Source organism: Meleagris gallopavo, chromosome 5, assembly GCF_905368555.1.
Source record: "Meleagris gallopavo chromosome 5, MGAL_WU_HG_1.1, whole genome shotgun sequence".
NCBI classification, from domain to species: domain Eukaryota; kingdom Metazoa; phylum Chordata; class Aves; order Galliformes; family Phasianidae; genus Meleagris; species Meleagris gallopavo.
The window spans coordinates 7,907,520-7,925,317 of NC_139408.1; the positions used below are offsets into that span (position 1 = coordinate 7,907,520).

Sequence of the window (17,798 nt, forward strand, 5' to 3'; positions counted from 1 at the left end):
AAATGTATATGACAGGAGTAAGAATAGCCCACTTGCCAAGATCAGAGGTGATACAGAGAACAGAGACTCTTTCAAAAGCACTGATTTCCAGGTCTTTGATTAGAGCCTGCTCGCCTTTCATGTATTAGATAGCAGTGCTGTTGCATTGTTGTGGCAAATACAGCCTCCTGATATTGTAAAACTATGAGCAGCCACTTGCACTGAGAACCAAACTTTGATCTTCATGTTTTGATATTCACCCTGCATCATGTTACATTTTGGGAATACAGAACTGTTGCTGCCTATTTTCAGATAGGAACGATTTCAATAGCATAAATGTATTCTTTCAAATTTAAACAGCTTTTAGCTACTGGATTTGGTGGATTTTTGCTTGCTACAAATCTCAGTGTGTTGGGGATAAGGAATAAGAATATGACACTTTGCAAGCACAGTGGAAATGTGAATATGGCTTTTTGACTTAATAAAGGAAAAAAGTGTATTGATCAATACCTAGCAAATCTAGTGTGAAGTAGAAAAACGCTCTGCACTATGTATTTTATATTAACATATATTTCTGAGTCTTGTTTATGCAAGATGATGCAGTTTATTTCCAACAATCATATGAGCAAAGATAAAAGAAATGAACAATGTGAGATGGAAAATTCTTGGATTGTATTGAATCCATCCGTAAAACATAGCTGTAGTTTAAGTACCGTCATGGACTCATATGGCAGATTATTCCATTTTAATTTTTTTGTTTGCTTGTTCATTTTTAATGAAAAACTGTATACACCAGCACTTCTCTGTGGTATTCTCTTACTTGCTGTGAGATGGCTCCTTTATGCAAAGGTACATGGCACACACAGCCTTGCAGTGGCAGTGCAACTACCTGCAAAAGCATCATGCAAGGTTGTTGTCTGCAGGTCTTTCAAGGAGGGATAAATTTAAGGAATCCTTGAGCTTGATCATCCTCCCCTCCAAATCCTCAGAAGTAGTCCCAGTGAGGTCTATGGGTTGAAACAGGCTTTATGTTAGAGGATCCCTTGTGAAACTTCTCTGTTCCTCTTTGTCAGACTGAGAGAAAACATCTATCTCCTTTCAAAGGGCAAATGTTTAACATGGCTTGAAAAAAAAAGTTTATTTGTTTGTTCTTCTGTTGCATTAACTATTCTTGTGTGCATATTGTCCAGATCTACTTGACGTGATTGGTTCCCAGTGTAATTGGCTTATGCTGATAAGAAGTTGGTGGACTCAGTGCATAAGTCTTCCCTGCTTGCAGCCAAGAGCAGGTTGTCCAGCTAATGCCAGTTAAAACAATAAAAGAGTTATTGGTTATGTTTTTGAACCATCAACAAAACCTGCAACCAAAACTTGTATTTTAGTATCCTCAAACTAATTGGTTTTCTCTTGTTCTCCAGCCTTTTAGTCTGGCTAACAGGAGAATACTGTAATGAAAAGTTTCTTTATTTTATGCTAGTCAGAACATCACAAGCTACAGTCAAGGGATAGCTTGGCCTTTAAAGCCTGAGTCAAAAAGTTTCTCTCTATAGGACAAAAACTATGCTTGACCAGCTTGTCTGGGGAGATGTATAGGCCAGGAACTGAAAGAGAAAGAGAGAATTTAGTAACTAGCAGATGACATACACAAGGCTGGGAGGAGCAAAGCTGTCTGGGAAGCAAATGCTTCTGAGGAGAAACCTGCTTCCTAAGATCAGTTGGGAAGTAATGTGTGCTCTCACTTTATGAACCATCAGGACTAGGACTGCACATGAGCATACCTGGCTTGTGTAATTTATGATTATTCATTGATTTATGAAGAAGTTGTGGCTTGCTCAAGATTTCACAGAAAAAAACTAGACAGCATTTTAATGTGGATCTGATGATTTCCAGTTTAACGTCATAACCATGGGAGCATTGTTCGGCCTCACAGCAGACATTTATGGATTATGGAGAAATTGGGATGAAAGGGCATTTAGCAGTGCTGAGGGAATTCTTGGTGATCCATAACATAAATAGAACATAGAAATGCTAATAAGCAGTAGGAGTAAACAGTGCTTTCAGTTAATGATATTGAACAGCATATTTGAGTTCTACATTTTGCATTTCCTCATGCAATGGTCTTTAGGCCAGAGGTGCAATAACTGCTGATAAAAAAGGTTATCATATTTTAATTAGGATTAGTTTTCCTTTTCTGTATTTGCTGGTCTGTATCCTATTCAAAAATCAGCAGATGTTGTGGAAGATCTTAGTAGAGGAAGAAAGTTGTTGTTGAAGTTCCAAAATAGCAGTGGAAAAAATATAAATAATTCATTTTATTCTTTCTCTTCTTGAAGTATTAGTAAGTTTGGCATATTTTTCTGGGAATATGAGATAGTTATCTTATTTGCTGCTATGGTAACAAAATATACACTTATGTAGCTATGGTCCACTGTGACTGAGTGCTTTATCTTGTGGCATGTTCAGCAATTACAGGATTCTGGCAATCATTTAGGCTGAACACTTGGAATTTTTTTATTTCTGTATAATTTGTGGCCCTTCTGTTGGTGGCTTTTTTGTTGTTGTTTTGTCTCTTTTTAGATTTGACTACTTGAAAGCTCGTAGTAGTTAAATCAACATGCAGTATTCCTCTGTGTGAAGAATCTTTTTTTGCTGGAGGAACAGATTTTTACATCTTGGCAAACTGATGCTTCGTGTTAACATCTAATTCTTTTCTTTGTGCAGAAGAACTCAAAGAGAAACTAAAGAAGTATGTTGATGAAGTGAATGCCCGTAAGCCTGGTTTCATCAAGGTTGTCCGACACAACAAGCAAGAGGGGCTGATTAGATCTCGAGTTAGTGGATGGAGAGTAGCCACAGCACCAGTAGTTGCTCTCTTTGATGCCCATGTGGAATTCAATGTGGGATGGTATGTGTCTGCTTGTACCTTCTTTAAAGAAAGCACGCTTTCTAAGCACTATTTATAAATTACTAAATGCTATTTCTCTTGCACATAGAGGGTGAATTAGCGTTCTGATACTTTTAATAAAAAGTTTCAGAGATGGGCATATTCATGAAAAATACATTTGTACTATGTAATGTAATCTAGATATATGTATATATTTTCAGTGTGCTATCTAGAGGTGTAATTACAATGTATTTAACTTTATGGGAAAATTGCATGCTAAGTGAGCACCTTTTTCCTGTATCTAAAATATCTGTATTATGTATTGCTACATTTTTTCTTTCAAATAAGCAGTAAATGGTAATTTTGGAATGGTGGCCTAGTTACAGATATGAGGGATATGTCTGCAGTAGAAGCAGCACACTTATGACTCAGGTTTTTCTCCTCTTGTTTCTTGAGTTCTCTTCATATCTCAGGGCAATATTTTAAACAGAAAATGCTTAACATTTGTGTAGCTTCCAAATATCCAAATAATGGCCTGTAAAACTAATGAGAAAAAAATATATTTTCTATGCCTGTGCTTTTCAGAAATCAGCTCCCTCCAGTAATGCCCTTTATGGGCAAAGGGCTGAAGGAAATCGACCTCCTTTTAATAAAAAGTAATGTTTCTTTTATGTTCTATAGTGTAAACAAAGATATGTCATTTTTTCTCAACATTGCTGCTCTATGCAAAAGTAGCACGTAACTAAAAGCATGTATTTGAGCTTGTTTGATCCAGACAATAGCTTTGTTTTTTCTTGAGTAGAAAAGATTGTAAAAAGGCAGGAGGTGCTGTCCATAGGGTAAGTCTATTATTAACTCTGATCTTCATGCCCTTGATAATACTGAAAGCCTGAAATTATTGTTAGTTGGTAGCAAGTATGTAAATGCTCTGTAGTATGCAGATAATAATTTCTTCAGTTCTCCAGCTAACATTAATGATAATAACAGGGCATCCTTCATAAAATTGTCCAGTGTGTTATTTTGGGGCAGATCTTACTCTGCCCCATCTCCATCTCAAAGCAAAGAGAGTTCTGAATGGCTTTCTGAAATGCACAGTGTAGGTTGGTATGTCCATCAGTGCTATCCTTCTACTGACATAGTCATCTTTTTCTTTTTCTTTTCTGTTTTAGGGCTGAACCAGTGCTTTCTAGGATAAAGGAAAACAGAAAAAGGGTCATTTCTCCATCATTTGATAACATTAAGTATGATAATTTTGAAATAGAAGAATATCCCCTCTCAGCACAAGGGTTTGACTGGGAGCTATGGTGTCGTTACCTGAACCCTCCTAAGTCATGGTGGAAACTGGAGAACACAACTGCTCCAATAAGGTAATGTGCAACTGTGACCCAGATTAGTGTACTACAGGAAATGCTCATCTAGATGTGACAGATGGTGAGTGGTCTCAGCTATATAATAAGTTTACTGACTGTAATATTAAATTAGATGTTAAATTAGTTGATGTCCTTGAGCTGTCCTCTTTTGCATTACTCCTTGGCTCCCTACACATTCATTAAGAAAACTTTTATCAGGAGATCTTTTAAAATAGGTTTCACTGTTATTAGCATGGGGCTAAACACTTAGCCAAAGTGAAATAGTAGACTTGAATGCTCAGCAGCCTCCAGTCTCCAAATGTTGTCTACTAATTTAGTGGTAATGGGCCAGTAATTACATTTTCTTTACAAATGCATTATGTAACAGAGTCTTTCTAACAGCTGTATTCTTCCTAGTACTGCCACATAGCTTTATTGCTTTGTTACATTATAGGAATTAATGCTGGTTGACCAACAACATGTTATCAATGACTTATTAAATCTTTACTTTGATACACTCTACCTCTGTATTTGCTTTTCATTTCTGGAGTCAGGCCAATACAGAACAATACCTTTATCTCTGGAAGGAGGATGGACATCCCTGAATCATCTCTGCATCTCTGTTGTCTAGGCATTCATATCAAGGAAGTCATTAGTACCTGTACTCTAGCTCTCTGCAGAATGAAAGGATGAAGACTGCTTTCACCAGCTGCAAAGCAGAACCTTAAATAGCAGTGGCTGCACGAGGGATTCATCAGCAGCAACTTGTTCCATGCAGTCTGTACAAGGGATATCTTTCATCCAGCAGTTCTGTCTTTTCAGACAAACATCTCTTTCTGGGAGTTGTTGGCTTAGACACACTGGACTGCTTTGACCGAGCTGGCGGTCATTTGAACAGGACTTGGAATTGAAAAGTAGTAGCTAAACATTCACAGGTTTGCCACATACATAAAGAGGTGGTAATTTCCACATCATTAGAAGTGTTTCATGTTTTAATGAACTGTGTTAGTAATATGAAAATACTTTGAAATTTTGTACTAATTCCTGGAGAGGCAAACCTGTATTAACTGTGATGATACTTTAGGGAAAGGTAGTTATGCTCAATGAAGAGCAAATCTTCAGTTCCATTCTATCTCAAAGCTCCATACTTTATATTTTGGAGTAAATGTCCTTTAAGAATATTGGATGTTTAGTTTGGTTTTTTTTTTTTTTTGTTGTTGTTGTTGTTGTTTGTTTGGTTTTTTTTCTTCTTTTTTCCTAGCCCTTTCTTTCCCTTTCCCTGGAACTTTTTTTTTTTTTTTTTTTCCCCAGTGAGATACAGTGTATGCATGTGCTGGAGAATTATTATTATCTTTTTTAAATCCACATGTATTCATGGTACATGTATCATGCCTTCAAATATGCCTCTAGAATTATTAAAAAAAAAGAAAAGAGCAAGTATTCTGAAAAATACTTCAAAAACAAAAACAACAATTAATTTTCTCATTTGTAAATAAATCAGAAACAATCTTTAATTGTTGTGAAGCATGGAAGCATGTACTATAGCACTTCAAATTAAAGGCAGAAATGTATGTAGAATTGTACAGCTTGTGATTAAGACATCCTGTAAAGTGTTTGAAAACAGATGTCTACACTTATTGCAGCTTGAGTGTTCCTAATAAGTGCAGGGTGATTTCCTGTGTACTGCTAATTAATATCCTATTGTTCTCAGAGTTTCAAATAGCCACATAGTCAGAAAAGACATTTTATTTCATGTCAATATGCATTATAAGATAGGCAAACAAGTGAGAAGTCCACACTATTTGGCATTCTCTTCCACTGCATTTCCTACAAGTGAAATTAAACTCAACGGTTGAACTCTTACCTTCTTAATATTAGCTCTGCTTAGTAGAGGTTGGCTAATTCAGGTCATGATTTAAATGAGCTTACAGGTTTGGTAAAGATATGTGACTTGTTTAGATTTGGTTCAGTACAATAGACTGGTGTTACAGAATGCTGGTAAGTTAGGCATTTCTTGATTCAAGATTGTAGAAGCTGACCTGGAAGTTCCTATTCAAGCAATTACCTCTTCTTTAAAATATGCTTAAAGATAAATGTTTTCTTAAATGCAGATGAACTGCATTTCTGGCCAAACACACAAAACCATGCATCATTGAGTAGCCTTGTTAATTATCACAGGCAAGAAACTTGAGAACTTAGCAGAGGCAAACTGCTCCACGTTTTGGTTACAATGTGTGGTGCCTCATAAACAAAGCTGGGGCTCTTGGATCTAATACTGTGAGCACTTAAATCCTATGTATTCTGGTGAATGTGTTTGTCCAGTCATTTTGAATCTATTTTCCCTCAGTAGTGCTTATTTCACTATAGAATCAAAGACATTGGAAGACAAAACTGTAATCTCTTTGAGAAAAACCTCCCTAAGAATCTGACATACTCTTTGACCCAGTAGTGATAAATTTAATCAATTTCTAAATAATGAAAATGTGTATTTCATCTATTAATTTTGTTTTCTCCTGCTTTTTTCTTCCAGAAGTCCTGCATTAATTGGGTGCTTCATAGTAGACCGAGAATATTTCCAGGAGATTGGCTTACTAGATGAAGGCATGGAAGTATATGGAGGAGAGAATGTGGAACTTGGAATCAGGGTAAGAAATGTATCCCCCTGACACTGGTAGCTTTCATTTAAAATACAACCTGATCTTCATTATGGGGGCAGGGAAAAAAATGTGGAGTCACCAGTGTAGGGATGAATGTGTGCAAAAATGAAGTATAACTCGAAAGAGCGAAAGTTTGCATATTTTTTAAAAAGAGTTTATATGGAAAAGGATAGAAATACAGAAATATGTATTCTTTCATACAGCCAACAATGCTAAATTCTGCACAAATGATAACTGAAATATGCAGGCATTTATGTCACATTCCCTCTGTAGGGTAATTGAAATTATTCATAAAATACTGAAGTTGCACAAGTGCACATTTTCTTCTTCAATTTGTGTACTGCATGTCGTATTTCCTGTGATTTGTGTACCTCTTTTATCTCTCTTCACAACTAAATACCATCCAAAAATACAGTGCTGTTTGAGAATCTTTCAGGCTTTCTTGATACAAAAGAATTTCCTAGCTTGATAGGTGGTAATGAAAAACAGAATGATGTGTGTTATAAAAACTATATTCTAAATCCTTCTATTGAAACATTAGTGGACCATTGTATTTTGTGCATTTTGGTTACCAGAATAAAAACACCTAATTATGTATTAGTTAAAAAAAAAAAAAGAAGAAAAAAAAAGAAATTGTCTTTAAAAATCAACAGTTTTCTGATGAGACTATGAGAAAAACAAACAAAAAACCCCCTCATTTTTACTTTTGGGTTTCTGCAATTCTGTTCCTACCACCTGTCAGAGATAAAATGATATTGCAAGAAGACTGAAGGGCAGGTACATTCTGTTACATTAGAGTACAGTTGTAAGGAAAGGAAGAGAGAAATGCAATACTGTTTCTTTTAATAACACCATTCTCTTGGCTGTGAGAGCCAGAGAGCCTTATTCTATTCCTGAAACCTGATTTCACAGCTCAGTGTTGCAATGAGTTGAAAATTAGTGTCACTTTGATTTTACTTTTCTTTTTTCAACTGACAAAACTAGTCTCCATGTGAGAGTAAGGAGTTATATCTGGTTCTGCATCATGAGAAATATGTTATCTATTCTGCTATACTTAGTCTTGCAGAAGTTGTTCTTGAAGAGTGCTTAGATAGACAAGACCAGGGAGACACAAATCTTTTTACATTTAAAACTTTGGAGTAGACTGGATCATTGGAATAAGGCCCAGCTATGATTTCCTTATGGCTTTTTTCCCTGTCTCCAGTGAAGCAGTGCCTGACCTACATAAAATACTTTCATCTGTAACAGATTGTAATGTGCAAGGTAGCATAATGTATGCTGCCTCATCTAACTTTATCCTGACTTGAATCTGTGTTCCTGGCTCTATCAAAACAAATTTCTGAGCAGATTTTTCAGCAGGTTATTACCAACTCTTCTTACAGTTCTCAGCATATCCTAGATAATACCAGGATGAGTGTAACTGTATAGCGCAATATTAGAGCTTCTGGGAATCACTGTATTATTTCTTCTGTTGCTAAGCTTTATAAGCAAGCTCCTATCCTCAGTCACCTGCTTCTTCCTGCACTTCACAGGTATGTACCTGGGGTCATACACTGTTTACTGACAAAATATAGATGGCTGCTTAGAATGTCCTGCTGCAATGTCAGCAGCTGTGTCATTCACTTGCATCCCTAGCACTCACCCTTACTTGTGCCATTTGATCTCCTTTAAGTAGGTCAGAAGGAGATTTCACACCAGCTGTCTTGTCTCTGCAGCACCAAATAATTACTTCTAGACTATCTCTACTGCTTTCAGAGGCAGAGCCTGCTATGAATCAATAAAGGCAGTAGTTGTTCTACAAAAACTATGTTGCAAGTACATTATTAGTGCAAAAAATAATGTTTCCATTTTAAAAATGATGCTCTCAGGTTGCTCTGTCTGCTTCATTTTTCATCACTATTTTCTTTGTTTAAAAAGCAGCAAACTTCACCTGGTATTCTGCTGTGTGTTATACATTACCATGTAGGGGAGGGGAAGCAGACTGTGTCCAAGCTAGCCTAGTGTCCAGGCTGTCTGACAAGGAGGATGTAGTGTATTGCATTCTCTTATTTGATAGAGTGGATTTTTTTTGTTTGTTTCCACGTTCTGAGTTTCCTAGCAAAATTCAAACAGCCTGTTCCCTTTGCAGTATTTAGGTACTGGAAAGCAATTCCTTCATTGAGAAATTTTATGCAATAATCATATAAGAAAAGATATTTTCAGAATGAGGAAAGGTAGCAATCAACTACAGAAACAGTAGCGAGAGTAAGGATCATTTGAGCTATTTGTTTACCTTAGACAAGTTAAGCTGAACAAGGTCTTTATAGTACTTTCATTCCAGAGAAAATAAAGCCACTGTTGGCCAAACTCAGGCATACCAGCTAGAGCATCATGCGATTACAAGACTGCATAAGCTGATATCTCTGTGCCTATGTGCAAACGCAAAGCCTTATTCTCCGTTTGCTTTTTTGGCAGCTGCATCTTCAACAATGTGAGATAAGATTTAATCTCCTAGCTGAGATGCTTCTGAGAAGTAAAGTCTACTTACTTAGGATGTCTTTTCATTATATAGGAGAAATCACTTACTGTGTCTTCTGAAATCTTGAAATGGTTATTTTCAGTTGAACTAGCAGAGTTTTTTCTCTGCATAGGGCCAGGAATCAGATCCTGATGCAGTGGAGACTTACAAGAATCTTCTCCTAGGAGCAATTTTTGCCACCTCATCATCTGAACAAATGTGTGTTTTTGTTTTTGTTTTTTGTTTTTTTTTAATTATATGAGCATATACATCCCAACAATTGGGAACTGAATCTAAAGCATTGGTTGCTGATAAGCAGTAACAAGACATAGAAAATAGATGTTAGAGTGGATTATTCACTTAATTCTGATGTGAGTTAGTTTCTCCTCTCAGCAGTATTCATCTCTAATTTGGAGTATTAATTTGTAAGGTTTTTACCTTGTCTATGGCATTGTAATAGTATTTGTAAGATATTAAACATATATAATCTAATGTTAATAGAATTCTGTTTCCTTGAATTGAAAAATTAGTTCAAAACAGGAATGTGTTTTGAATCTTAGATGCAACACGGTATTTTCTTCTCAAGCAGATATTTTCTTGCAAAGCTATTTATTTGACCCATAGGAAAACAAAGGCAGGCTGTTTGATGCAAGACTTGGCAGCACCCTTTTGAGCAGCTCAGTCACTCAGTCTGAGATTACTGAAAGATTCATTTACTGTGTTTATTTGTGATCATTTGCAATTAAATGGACTTAAGTTTGCTTCTAAGCGACGAGATTAAATTTGGAGGGTGAGATGGAATCACATTGCTTATCTAAGAGAAGAAATGTCAATTTATAGTAGAAAGAAAGTGTGAGTCTAAGGCTGGGATTTATAACTTCTATGTAGACTCTCCTTCAGGGCTGTGTTTGGACTTGCATTACTTGCAAATAGAAGCTTCTACATAGAAGCCCCTACAAATCCATTGCAATCAATTAGATGTATTCAGTTAGATCCCGCACTAGGTGGTTCAGGACTAGTTTTCAGGAGGCATCTTTAGAGGCCTGTCACAGTTTCTGCAGATACCAGCAGAAGATTTCCTATCAAGAGCAAGCCTGCAGCAATCGTTTTGTCTCTTAAAGCAACCTACGTGTCTGATGAAGCTTCCAAATGCTCTGTTATGACAAACATTTTTTTAGGAACAAATATTCAGTGATTTGCCTCAGGTCACAGACTAAGTCATCATCAGAGTTGAGGAAATGTAAGCTTGGGCTTTCACTTAGAGTAATTATATGTGCCAGAAAGACTTTGTGCCTGCAGATGAACTTATGTTCACAGGGATATAATGGCTTTGTTAAATGGGTAAAAGAAAATTTTGTTAGAGTGTAATGGCTCTTTAATGGAAAAGGAATGGGTCTTTCTCCCACTGAAAGATATATCAAGACTCTGCATCAGATGACCTACAGGGAAAATTGCATTTATAGTTCAAACTGATTACAGCACTCTACTTTAATTTATAAGTTTGATTTATTATAAAATAGCATTATAATAAATACACCTTCTTAATTAGCTGTTGGTCTAAATGTTTGTTTGTTGAGCTAAAGTGAAGCTGATCCTGATGCTTTTTCTGGGAGTAGAGAACTAAAGGGGAGAGGCTTATGGACAGAGAAGTAGGAATGAGTTTTTTGACTAGAAAATGTTCCAGAATTCTTTGGGGTATTGGCTATGTAATATAGTCCCTTTATTGCAGAGCAAGATTAGAAGCCTGTCACACCATTACCCGTTTTTTTCTAAATGCCCAAGTTGACATCCTCTTTATGTTTTTCTTTTTATTGCAAGGAGATTGAGCTCTAACTAGATTTATCTAATTGTTTTCCCTTTTTGAAATTCCCCCTACATCCCCTTCTGGGATCATAATGGTAGACTGCTGGCTAGTTGGCCCATTCTACCTTTCTGTCCCTAAAAGCCTATTGCTTGTTTACATTTCCAATCATTTCCAAACCAAAGTATTTGTGTACCCTTATGGTTTTTCACTTGAAATCTCCTTCTATTAATATGCTCTTGTAAAAGTGTTCTTTTTGATACTCATGAGCAAGTGCAGATACTTGCATTTGCTCCCAAATATCTATATCTGAAAACATTTTGAATTGTTCCTTCTTTTCTTATAAGTTTCCAGCAATTTTACCTGTCAGTACTTTTGACATAGACTGTGAATTATTATGAACATACTACATATAAATAGATGTCAATTTTCATTAAGGAAAAGCTTTGGACAATGCATAAATCAGGCTGTAGTCTCAGCACATTAGAATTAAGCAGCTCTGGTGGTTTATATTTCCTCCTCCTTCTTGCCCTCCTGTTGCTGTTAGGCCTGCACCACACCCGTGCTTTGCCTGTGCCAGCACAGCCATCTGAAAGGCTGCACTGTGTCCTGTCTATCTGAACACATGCAACTCAGGGACAAGCTTCACATTTCAACTTGTTTGTTTAACCACAGGAATATGTTTCATGTTAATCAAGGTGTGTTTTGCCATGCTGCTTCACATACTGTTGTGCGAGGAAAACTGGGAGGCGGGTATGCCAAGAGGTAAAAATAACTGGGAGGGTGCAGAAAAAGTTAGGAAAATTTTCATATGGCTGTGTTTACATGGAGAGAGAGCAGCAGGGTGTGTCATGTGTGAATAGCATCCATTTTGTCCTTGCTGCTGGGTCCCCTTCCATGGCATTCCACAGAGCCGTGTGGATGTTTCCCCCAATTCCCTTCAGAAAAATGAATCTAGATGTCCCCCATCCTTGCAGTATCAGCTGCCATTACTTGCTGTGGTCTTAAAGTCATGTTTTAAAATTGATTTCAGTAAGTAGGCTGTAGCCCTTTTTACTGGGGAATGATTCACTTTACAGGAGAAATCCTTAGTGTATAATGTTGGATTCTCTTCAGTAATGTTGGGCTGGTGATGTGTGGAGGGAGAGAACTGAGATATACAGAAAGAAGAGCATTCCTAGTTGCTCCTTTTCGATAACACTTGAATTTTTCTTTTGAAGTTTGTGATTTTTCTTTACCTTTGCATTAGAACTTTATCAGATAAATCTTTTATTTTCATCCACTTTATGAATTAAAAGGAGAACATTACTAGACTGAACTCTGCAAGAAAGATCCTAAATACTAACCAAACTTTACCTATAAGGAATAGCCAGTGCTTTTCATAGCCCACCTTTTCACCAAGAAAAAAAATAAATCTTGGCAGTGCAAATAAATGGAAGTAGTTGCCTAGCACTCTGTGTAACCAGTAGTGGCTTCTCATTGATAAAGTTAATTTTGTTTTGGAAATGACCTCACCACATTAACATCCTGAATCCCAAGATGAAACAAACTAAAATTCTCTATTTTTAGGGCTGCTGTTTGATCAGAAAAATAAATGGTTTCTATTGAGAATAAAAGAAGGAATTGCTTCTAAACTGTCTAGATAGATGTCACTTGGGATATCAACAAGAACTGATTTTTGGTGGCTTTTTCTCTTTCTTTGTGTCAAGCCTCCTGCAAAATAGCTGATTTTTTTCCCCCATATTTCCCATGAGCACCCCAGCAGGTAACCTGCAACTACAGTATGTGTAATTATACATAGAGACTATTATCGGTTTTCCAATGGATCTTCTTTTTTTTTTTTTTTTTTCTTTTTCCCCTGAGTGAAGTGAATGATTGATAAGAGCACCAGCTAATATGTTGCATTGCTCCACCCTGCGAGGAAGGGGGAAGAGGCACTTGGAGATTTCTCACAGATGCTTTTTCACTCATTGTGCCTGTGTGGCTGCACATTACTAGCTGAGCTTTAATATAGACATCTGGATGTTTTATGAAAGGAAATTGTTGTTTAAGTGGAATCGAAAGGAGAAAAAAAACTTCTAAGTCAATATACACTTATAAATCAGTGGACTCAGGTCATATACAATTTAATTAGAGCATTATAAAATAGCCTGATGTTTAATATCTCTCTTCGCCTTATGTCACAGCATGGAGGAAATAACATTTTAGCTGGTATTATTTCTTGGAGTAATTTGAGAAGATGGTTTACTCTTGTTTTACGGTGATTTGGGGGGTAGGAAAAGGAAGGGAATCTGCCTGGAATTTAATCTTTATTGAGAGCTCTTAGTTCTGCAAGATTGAGTGAGTAATCTAATTTAATAAAGATTAGAGAAAGACCTGTGTTAGTTGGCAAGGAATTGTACTGTAAAATAACTGGTTAGATGACCAAGATAGATTCAGTGAGGACCTAGTGAGTTTGGGTTGAAGCTGCAAAAGCCAAATACTTTAAACATCATAGCACCTTCAGCTTGGTCTTTTGGTACTGATTACAAGTCTTCAGGATAATTGCAAGGTCAGCAAGAGTGATCAAGCTGAGCGCAGCTGTGGTTGGTGAGAGAAGGGCAAAAACATTAGTGAAGGTTGGTGAGATATGTTGCTCTGTGAATACTAGACCAATGGGGACCTGGTTATTCAATTTGCTTTGTTTTAACCTTTTAGGGAGAAAAGTGATTTATTTGACTTTGTGTTCTTGACATAAACTTGACAATGTCGTGATTTATATCACGTAATTACTGTGCCTACCAATGAGACAGACAAATTTGAAATAGAACAGAATGAAACCTTACACTTTCAATGACTCCTCAAGTGTTTTATGTCCTGTAGCGAGGCATAGAGTAGCTTCCTGCAATTAACGAACAGCAACACAACCTAAGTAGTTTAACAATGCGTGGTGAAAGTTTTACAGCTCATGAGGATAAGTGCAAAATTAACCCCTGCAGAACAACAAAAATTTCTAAGGATATAATGAAATGATTAACTGGAAGGAGAAGAAGAAAACAACTAATAATTTAATATTGGAAAAAATCTTTACATTTTCAATTAGGCTGTTCTGTAAAGGCAATATTAATGTGAAATGAGGCTTACGAGACAATTATGGATGAATTCAAAAGTAAGATTGAAAGGGTAATTTACATTTTACAAATTGAGAGTGGCTCTACTTATGTTAAAGGGCTTTCTTTTATTTTCTTTTAAAAGTTCTTTTATATTGTGGGGAGGGTACTTTTTGTATTATCAGCTTGGTTGTAGAAAAAAGCTGTCAGTGCACAAATGTATGTTTACTTGAAAATATGAGAGGGTTGTGTGATGGTAAGAAGAAAAGTCTTGAAAAACCTCAAAGGGCTTCAGTAAAACAGCAGGAGTAATTTAAAAGAAGTCTTTCTCTTCAGTCTCTGATGTGCAACAATCTGCATGTTGTTCTGAGATCTGGCTGTAGGCAGTCACTTGAAATCGTTACACCCCAATTTTCTGCTCTGCAGGAGTGTACACCAAGGATATGATTGTTTTCTCCAGCTCTTTCAGTGTCTAGAAACTGGGAGTAAAACAGAAACTTGGCTTGAGTAAGCAGTGTTTTTTTTTTCTCACTGTCTACCCATATTCCAATTTTTCACGTTCTGAGTTTGTGTGACTCAGGACAGGACTCTGCATTCAATTCTACTGCTCGGACAGATTTCTTTAATTAGAGCACCTTGCCTGGGACCATTGGGATAAGCATAACTGTGCATGGCTTCTTGCTGAATTTGGGGAACATTAGCCAAAACCAAGAATACTTATTGTAACTACTGCAATTATTTGGTGAACACTATCTTACTTCAATGGAGATGCACCTAAATAAAGATTAATGTATTTCATACAGGAAACATAGTTTTTAGCTTTACAGGGACAGATGCCCAAATATGCATAACAACCCAAAAACTTTCAGGGTCCAGTTCAAAGCCCACTGTATGCCACTGGAACTGTGCACTGGAACTATTTCAGTAGTTTGTATGTGACCATCCTCCCTATCCTATCTACAGCCAGCTGCAAGAGAACTAGCTATTAAGATACCAAAATGAATATGCAGACCCAAAATGTTCACAGACCCTGCTCATGGTGTATTAGTTTCTTTGTACTTGCCTGTAAAGCACTGACCTCATTATTGGCTGTTGGTAAATGATTAACAAGATTCACAACCACTTTTTGCATTAAATTGTTTCCCCAAATATGTGTTAAAAGTAATTAGTGCCTTTTTTTTTCTTCATAGTAATAATTAATTCACATGGACTGTGTTTTTCTCCTTCAAGGCATCTATAATGAGTTTTCTTAATTTCATCTATTGTGAACTTCACAAAACAAAAAAATTTTGTTTGCAGTCAAAATGAAATAATGGTTTCAAACAAAGTCATATCATTTCTTAGAGAAGCTGCATGATCCGTGTAAATTTAGTGAGTACAGTACATGCTAATAAACTGCTCAACATCATGTAGGATTTGTATTTTTATTAGATTAAGCTTCTACAACATGAAAAGAGAACTCAGTGATTAAAGAGAGAAAAAGAAACACTATTAACAAGGAAGTGCTATATCATTTTATAATGAAATATAAATTAAATATTCAAGGGAAGAATCACTTTCGGAATTATAATTGTTTTGATTAAACACGTAATTTTAAATATGCTTAAATGTAATTTAAAAGGAGTTTCTAAAGGATATTAATTTAAAAACAAACACACTGAAATGTAGACTCATTGTCTAGTAAAATATTTTACGGAAATGAATGGAATTTGCTTTAAAAGCTTTTGACCAGGTTATTTTAGGCATGCATAAGAATGTCACCTGCTTCTGGTCCACACTGCAGGCTATGCAAATGCTGTCACTGCTGCTAATATTTAGATGGAAATGGGTGAGGTGTGACAGCGTAGTGATATGTAAGTGCTTAGGTCTTTAAAAATGCTTGAAGAATCAATTTGATGTGTTTGTGCTTCTGCCATTGTCCCACTTGTGCTATCCCACTGGAGTGCCACCTTCAACAAGTGATGTGCTGTGCCACCAGCTGCTTCTCTTTGCAGTGCTTTACATCTCATCTGCATTCCTGACCCTTCTAATGCAAAGAATGTGTTTTCTGTTTGCTCTGTAGGGCTACTTTACCCTTGGTGCACATAAATTTACACAGGTGTAGGGCCAGAATTATAGTGCATGTGTGAATGTGTGATGTCAATAAGGTAATAGTAAGCAGTGCTTAGAGCTGGAACAAACCCTGTGCATATACTGCAACAACTGAGCATTTAAAAGGAAGGTAGATTTCCATCTCTCTTTTTCAAATAAATTCTCTGCATTCTTTAATGTTCCTATTGTATCTCACTTTGTTTAGTTCAGGTTGTAGGCTCTGCTGATTTTAGTCTTTCAAGTTACTAAGTGTTAGAAGTCACCTTGGCACTGCTACTGTGCCTTCATACCTTGCATTTTGCTCTGGAATTTTGTTACCCTTTGGTAGGGATGACAGAATCCTTTTAAGCGGAGGAAGCTCTGTAAGGCCTTATTGAGGGTATTCCAAATACATGAACCTCTTTAGGAAATACAAGAATATACAGCTATTTCTCAGACAATCTTTTGGAAGTGAGCATTGAAAACATGCTGAGGGAAATTCTGAGTGTTCTTTAAAAGGAGTTTTTTTTTTTTTTCTAACAGAATTTTTTTTGCAAAGTATACCAACAGGAGCAGAAAACTAAGAAAGTCCCCCAAAGGAAAGCAATCTTTCTGCATTGCTGAGGCTTCAGCAATGATATTAAGAGTAATTCCACAGAAATGCAGTCCACTGCATTTTGTTTTTGTTTGTTTGTTTGTTTTTAAGGAAAAAGTGCACAATTTTGCCGGGACTTTGTCTTAAGGCAAAGCTGAGCCCCCGTGGTATAGTTTGAAAACTGGTGCTTTTACAGAATGAAATGTGGATTGCCATTTACTGTATCAAGATGATAAAGTGTATATGTGTATTTAGAGATTTGACAGGATATTGGGACTATTGCCAGCAGTTTCTTGATAACAAAGGTAAATGATCTTTGGGGCAAAAGGAAAAGGTGTTATATTTCTTTTTAATCATTTAGGAAATTCATCAAGCTTCTTCCTAACAGTTTCTTTATGAATGGGTTTATCACCAAGTATGCTACTGATTGCAGGGACATAACACTCAGAGGCAAAATGTTTTACTTCAAACCATTGCCTATTGTAAAACAAACCAAAAAGTCGTAAAAACTCTTTTATGTTTAGACTTTCTACTAAAGTCAATGATGCTAATTTGTAAAATAAATACATACATAAAAACCAAAGTACAATATTTTTAAACCCTTATTTATAGGCAATATATAAAATAACAGTGCTGGAGAACTGAAAATGTGCTATTCAGAATGCTAAAAGCTTGAATAAAGATTACTAATGGCAGCAAAAGAAAAATAGCTGTGGAATTCACAGGAAAAAAGTGTGAAGCTGTGAGAGAGAGACCGCTCAGTTTCCATTCTTATTTCTTAACTTTAACAACAATCTTGTCTACAAGAATTTCACTAGATGAAATCACACCACTGTAAAAGGCTTTGTTCTGAGCTGTCTTGAAGAAAATATATTTA

The 17,798-nt window shown here is 36.3% G+C and overlaps 1 protein-coding gene across 5 annotated transcripts in view; it reads left to right on the forward strand.

Moving 5' to 3' along the window:
• The window catches only part of GALNT18 (polypeptide N-acetylgalactosaminyltransferase 18), a 244,109-nt gene that overhangs the window by 173,096 nt on the left and 53,215 nt on the right, over positions 1–17,798 (forward strand). For all 5 annotated transcript variants that reach the window (XM_085224103.1, XM_085224105.1, XM_085224106.1 and 2 more), the window contains 3 exons: positions 2,701–2,884; positions 4,033–4,230; positions 6,743–6,857. In XM_085224103.1, coding sequence (XP_085080229.1) covers positions 2,701–2,884; positions 4,033–4,230; positions 6,743–6,857 — 497 coding nt within the window. The remainder of the gene's footprint in view (positions 1–2,700; positions 2,885–4,032; positions 4,231–6,742; positions 6,858–17,798) is intronic.